Source organism: Dufourea novaeangliae, unplaced genomic scaffold, assembly GCF_001272555.1.
Source record: "Dufourea novaeangliae isolate 0120121106 unplaced genomic scaffold, ASM127255v1 scaffold146, whole genome shotgun sequence".
NCBI classification, from domain to species: domain Eukaryota; kingdom Metazoa; phylum Arthropoda; class Insecta; order Hymenoptera; family Halictidae; genus Dufourea; species Dufourea novaeangliae.
In genome coordinates, this window is record NW_015374023.1 from 1,210,947 (window position 1) to 1,218,115 (window position 7,169).

The 7,169-nt window shown below is 45.9% G+C and overlaps 1 protein-coding gene across 1 annotated transcript; it reads right to left on the reverse strand.

Annotated features, from left to right (window-relative positions):
- Positions 1-4,413: 4,413 nt before the first annotated feature.
- On the reverse strand, positions 4,414-5,472 carry LOC107189169. The gene is made up of 2 exons (XM_015577644.1): positions 4,989-5,472; positions 4,414-4,703 (listed from the first exon to the last, which is right to left on the reverse strand). The coding sequence occupies exons 1-2, from the start codon at positions 5,470-5,472 to the stop codon at positions 4,414-4,416; spliced, it is 774 nt and encodes a 257-aa protein (XP_015433130.1).
- Positions 5,473-7,169: the final 1,697 nt, after the last annotated feature.

Genomic DNA, 7,169 nt, shown 5'->3' on the forward strand with positions numbered 1-7,169 from the left:
TCGTAGGGCAAGGGGTTAAGGGGTCTTGCCACTGTGAAGCCCGGAGAAATTGCCATTTTTTGGGGAATATTTCTTTTACTGAATGAATTGTTCAACATAAATGTGTCTGTTTATTAGGACAGTTATTGAGAGTATACAAATATTTTGTTTTGAAACTTTTAATAGTTTTATATATATATCGCACTGAAGTGAACGCATTCGGACAATTATGTAATGCTGGCGTAGGTGATACCAGACGAACGAAGCATCTATCGTCGGAACGAAAATTACTTTGACCACTGAAAAATAAAGAAAATGGCGAAGGTTGGAAGCCCAAATTTCGAAAGTCGGAGAATTTATTTAGACATTTTGGACTGTAAAAAGTATAAAATCAAAAAGGTATTTTATAGCCATTGATATGCTGAATAACATCAATCAGAATAATAATGAATCACAATACTCTCCACTTGTATAGGTTGCTTAGAAAAAATAATAATTTGACATTATTAGGTTGAAAATTACATTTATTCTCTTATCTATTTACCTCTTCTAAAAGCTTAATACCTGTGGTCGTCGACGGATTAAAGGAAACCTTTTTTTAACTTTCATACCTGCAATGTAAATTAATTTATATCTTCATGTAATAGGAATCGTTTTTACGAAACAAAATCGTAAATAAAGAGTTTTACGTAGATACAGATTAACGGTAAACGGCTTAGAGAGTGCGACCTGAAACATTCTTGCAGGAGGCACGAATAAGTACTATTTCATCATAAATTTATAGATAGTAGAATATATATTTATATCTCTGTAGATTCGAACTTCAACTCTGAAGTGATAATTCAGCGAGGTCGCCGTTGCTGTTCCTACCACGCGTTGAAATCGCCAGAGAGCAGCGTCTCTCTCACCGCGCGTTGAAATCACCAATGGCTGGCATCTCTCTTACCTCCGCGTCGAAATCACTGGAACACCAGTTGTCCTCACGTCCGCAGAATTTATTGCATCCTACATTTTTATTTCCACCTCCCTATTATCCTATACAATTTCTTTTATCGCTGCTTCTCCAATTTTCTGGTCGTAGTGAAAGTAAAACAACATCGAAACCAGGGGAGAAAACGAAAAATCCATCGAAGCTGCAAACCAGTTACAATACGTACACATAAATTCAACTGAAAATCCAATTACAACATACGAATGAATTTATTTCAATATAAACATTATCAATTGAGTCGTCGATTGAAACGCAACTGATGACCAAAAGAAACTTCTCGACCGCGAACGAGTTCTAGAAAATCATCTACACGTTGAAACGAAAGTGTCTGAAAGCGAACGAAACGAAAAAGAGACCAGGATAAAAAAGGAAGGAGAGAATCGCGGGGCGTTACATCCCACAGAAGACTTTCACTTTATCTCCGATACGTAGGCAGCTAACGAATCAGTGAACTTCGATTCGTTTCTTTCGTCTTCCTCCCTGTTGTTCAACGGTGGGCCCACTTCGTCCAACGACCAGGCTCATCGGCGAACCGTGTCACGAACTCGCGTGTGTGTGCGTTCGCCAGCACGTGACCACCACGATGGAATTACGAGGAGTATATACTACGTACCCACTCGAGGAGTGCTATTCTCGTGGACCAAAACGCTAATCTCGATGGGACAGCCAGGCGAGCTGTACGGGGCTCTGGTAATGGAACACTTTCCTCTCGACCGACGCCGGCGAGAGTGAACTCGACCGAGGATCGAGGTCAGGTCAAGGCCCCCACGTAGCGAAGCCAGGAGCTCCTCGATCTTCACTCCTCTTTCCTCCGTCCGACTCGAGATTTCTTCTCTGATCCTCGTTTTGGTCAAAACTTTGATAAACACGTATTTCTTCGTTCAATTTTATACTATTTCATATTTATCTTTTGTTCAATTTCTTGCAGTTCACTTGTCTTCAGGTTATATTGTTCAATAGACATCTGGACTTGTAACATTCAATAGTTTCTTATGAATTTTTATGCCCTGAATGTGGAAACGGTTTTTTGCCAGGGTCCTCAGTATTCGAAAAATTTGTAAATTTTCAACTTTGAACATTTCTTGTGTTTAAACAGTAATAGTTATTCGGTTTATTGTTGCATCCATTTATTCTGTAAACTTTCCCAGATACTATGGTATGTGTCGTTATTGCTAATGAACATTTAAACAACTCGAGAACTATAGAGAAATTCTACAAGAGATGGCTATTGAATGTTAGAAGTCTGAGAAAAAGTTAAAATTTGTTGAACGGTATTATTGTCATAACCTGGTTACTATTAGATTTTGCTCGAAAAATTCGAATAATATTTTCTCCAGAAAAAGATCGATTGTTTTCTAGAAAAAAGGTGGTTGATTTTAATTTTAACCACAATGTATAGGAATTGCAAATTTTAAGGGTTTTATAGTTATGCCACGTAGATGACGTTCATTTCCCTAATTTATCATGTTTCTTGAGCAGTTGTCATTGACAATGGTGTTCTTACAGTTGCTCGATGAGTCCGCTTATGGCAAGGAAGCCTGTATACCACACAGGTTGCGAAAGAAAGTGGTCAGAAGTGGGTCTTCCGTGATTCGCGAACGAACAGGTGCACGAACGTCTGTGTTTCGTGATTCCCTATTAATCCTGCTGTTAAATTCCACAAACCGCAAGAAACTAAAAAATCTATCACACAAATCCGTGGTTCCCTAACATTTTTCTTGTGCTTTCATTTACCATTTCCTGCTCTGCAAAATCAAAGTGACCCCGTGCAATAAAAAAAAAAAAGAAACAGATCCAGGCAACTTTCCATATACGTTGACAGCATGATTCAGCGATGCTTCCTCCTCCGTCATTTTACACTTCAAACACCTCGACTTCTTTCTCATCCGTACTATCAACATAATCCCGAAACCAAGTATCTATCGCCTAAAATAAAATAATAAAAGGGGACTCACCGAAAGAAACGGTAAATACGAAATTAAATAGTCGACGATCGATCAAAACCGTGTCGGTGGGTGTACAGTAATCTCGAATATACATATATGTATATACATACCATACGGGTTGTCACGAATTTCCCACAAGATCTACGAAACGAAAGCGGGCGTATCGGTCGTATTTCCATCGGAACGATAATTACCACTAAGCCCGGTCTGTCCCACTTGACGGCCGGTTCTGTCCTACTTTCGGATCGATCTTAACCGAATCGACGACCAAATCGCCGTGGCTAATTAGCAAGCTTATCCTTTCCACGTAGACACTTCCATCGTAGGATGATCAAAGGTATAGGACAACTTCGTGGCCATTGCGAAAAAGGAGGTGAATTATTCATAGGGCTCGTGAACGGACTTTCGGAAGTCGGAAAGGGCCCCAGATGGCGGCGTCATCTTCGGAACGGGACCACCTGACCCGAAGGTGTGTTCGAGGATCGATGAACCTCGACGCTGCGCCGGCGCGGTAGGGAGATCGATCGACGACGACCATGAGGAGGGGTGATGAGGGGACGAAACGACAGAGGGGGAGCAGAGAGACCACGCTCAGCTTTTTCTCCAGGATGGTAGAGAGTGTTAGGCGCACCTTGAAAAGGCTCTCAGCGCGGATGCTGACTGGCCTGGTCGGTCTCTGGTCGGCCTGGTTTACTTCTCGAGCCAGACGTGTGTCCGCCGTCTCGTTTGTGTATACGTGTGCATATACGTGGCGGACGCATACACGAGCAATCGAGCCTCCCAGGTTCCCAATGGCAAGTGCGTAAGGTGCCAGCGCGTTTCCAGTATGTAGGTAACGCGACTCTCTGCCTCTTCTCTGCGTCTCCTCCGGCTGAGGAAGAAGCCGGAAGTGCTCTCCTGGCCTGCATCCAGCGCTGCTCGACGCTCGAGATGCCGATCGACCCGTTCGAGATCGTTCACCGGCAAATCGACCTTTCTAATGAGGTCTCGCGTGCTCCGTTGAGCGTTACTTTCAATGGAGCTGCAAATTCTTGGGGCTAAGCTCTGATTCCCCGTGCTTCGTGTCACGGAGCATCATCTAAAGCTTGTCGCGGATTTTCACGGCGAGCTTCACACCGTTTTAATCGGTCAGGGACCGGAACTACGGTCCAAGAGTGGAAGTACCTCAGGGTTCGGATAAGAAGAAGACGATTGTGAACGGTACAAATGTTAATCTTAATATATTTGCGTATCTATAAATATACATGGCTGCGACGCAGCACCGCGAAGAACAATAATAAATAGTGAGGATGACGTGGAACGGGCGCTCGCGATGATCTTTCGATGGGGTAGGAGGATAGAGAAGGATCGATGGAGAAAGGAGGAAGATGAAGTGTCGGATCGAAGTGAGGAAGATGAAGGACGATCGAGGAGGAAAGCGACGCCCGTGCGGTGGGCGCTTCGTGAAAGCGAAGTGCAACGAGATTCTGATGTAGACTCGCGCAAGACTTTGTTTTCCTAGGGGGACGATGGCTTGTAGGCGGAGTAGGCGAGGTCGTGGCTCGATCTTGCCCATCCGCTCGATCCGTGGCCACCGGCGACCTGAACGACCTCGTGGCCGTGATCGCCGCCTCCTGACACGAGCTTCTTCAAACCGATGATAGAAGCCAATACCAAAGCCAGCTTGCTGACGATCAACGCTTTACCGGCCAGAAGGGCCAGTGCCCCGAGTGCAAGGGGCACCAAGGTACCACCGATCAACAGAGGTATGGCCAGAAGACCGCTCATATTCTTCTTCTTCTTACGACCTGGAAACGACAATACGCTTAATCAGATTCGGCCAGCGAGGCGTGAACAATGGAATAATGACTGGTATATCCGTCGAATTCCGTTGGAAAAGAGTAGGCTATACGGTCTACTGAACCGAGAAATGGATTTCGGTTGATTGGCTAGAATTAACCGGACCTGAAGACATTTTTCCCTTCGGACTTAATATTGTAAGAGATAATATTTTCGGCTGAAAAGTTTTGCACACTAAACAAAACTAAATATCGAAATGAGGCAGAAAATAAATAAATGTTTGTGTTTCTCACCTTCCTCCACGAGGCTACGTTGCAGATCCTCGACATTGGGTAATTTCAGTTTCAAGGTATGACTCTGGAAGAACTTGACGACCTTGTCGTAGATCATCGTGTTCAGCGCGTCCTCTTTGTCGTCCAGAGCCCTGGGCAAGCTAGCCTCGATCTCTTGAAGTGACTTTGAAGGTTCCTCCTCGTTCACGACAGGATCGTCGCGCACGAAGGTGACACCCTCGGCCACGTTCAGTTGGACGCTCCTGTACATCCTGTCCACCGCTGACAAGAGTCTCATTTTCAGACATGGGCTGAGCTCCTCGGCGGAGCATTCTTTGTAGACTTGGTATATCTGTCGGAGATCGCCGAAGATATTGCTGTTGGCGGGTGACCTTGCGGTCTCCTCGTCGATCGAGTTGGTCGTCGGGTTGGTCTCGGCCGACCTTGCCGAGGCCGTAGCCAGCAGCACGGCCAGGCACACGTAACGGTGGGCGAAGCGTCTCATCGTGTACGAGCTTGAATTATTCAGAAACATGAAATCAACATCCATTAAAACTGTCTTTATTAAATACCTCTACGACACCGATGAAACGTGAACTCGGTGCAAATAATCTCGTGTATACCCTCGTCCACGAATTCTTCGAGGATCCTCTAAACCAGGAAGATTACAAATGGTGGATTTCGCCATAAAATTTCTCAAATACCGAAAACCCATATTGCCCTATTTTCCAACCCCAACCATGAAAATAAGAAGGTAGAAAAGGTGCCCGAGTTGTATGGCGCATCTGAGCTCGTATGTGAAAAAATTGGTATATAAAAGGGTGGCCACCACTGCTCTAAACCCAAATTAGAGGATCCATAGTCACTTTCCAGTTACGGAATACCTACCAAAATGGATCTATATCCACGCGATCCGATCGGAATCAAGCACCTCGTCTTCGGTTCGCCTAACGTCCTCGTTCCCTCCGATTTATCCGACGATATTCGAACGATATTCAAACCACCACAACTCGTTTGTTGCCCACGCCGCGAGATGCGTGCGTACAGAGAGCACTGTAACTGGACTGTCCGTAACGGAAGCCCTGCCCTAGCTCTATATATCTGGTCAGGTGTACCTCCTGGTAGACGCTAGCGATATTCATCCCCACCGTGGGGCCCCCCTGTACAGTGGACAACCATTGTGGGAGCAATTTTCATTGCCAAGGATCAGTTGGAAGAGCTGGTATTCGCGCGACCAGAGCAGCCACGGAATTCGTTCCCTCCTATTTCCCCGTACACCCCACCAGCCCAGACCGATAAAACCGGCGAACCCGACGAATCGTTTCGCTACTCTCCAACGGACTCCCTCGTCGTACACCAATCGCTTCTAATCCAGTCTAACCGGATCACGATGACGGTCTCTCTGCATAGACGCCGTGGCTTCCGCTGCACACACGGCCACGTGCCTAGTGTTTAGATACGCGAGCTAGCAAGCGGAAGCGCGCTAGCGATCGGTGTCCTTTTGCCGTGATTTCCCCTCGTGTTATCGGTGAATCTCGATAAGCCTGAAATCGAAAGCGACCTGATGATTCCTGATCAAGTCTGTCGATCTATCTTACCTTCTTCCTAGAGTGATCGATAAGATCGAGGATCCTTTCTTCCGAGACGATCCGTGTCGATCAATTGTCCTTCTAGGGTAAACGTTTACCATTTTGGATTTATCAATCCTCGATTCTACGAATATGGTATTTACAACCGGGCATTAAGTATCACGCGTGAATGTTTCACGATCAAGTGTAAATGTATCGATTAGTCTCGAAATGAGCAAAGTGAAACCCGCCGATGCAAAGCGTACCGTTAACCGATCGCGCGCTATCAGCCGACCCGGTTAGCTTTTCCCCTTATCCACGTCGTCCCCTGGAATCCTTTTGCCGTTTCTCGTCCTGGACGCCGTCTGGTCTAGGTAACCAGGTCACCGCCAAGTGAAACCACGTTACCCGCGTAGACAAGCGTAGGCCAGAGGGTAGCAGGAGGGGGAGTTTGTAGGTGATATAGTTCTCTCGATGTTTCGCGAGCGCTGAAGCATCGAAAACCACCGAGGCAAGATCAGAAATTTCGGTATAGAGAGGGGAGGTTGGCCCTGTTCCGGTTCGATTTCTTTTCCCTCTGTCTCATCAGCCTTCCTCGATCACGATGAATCAGCGACTCGCCGAGTTCTGTCAA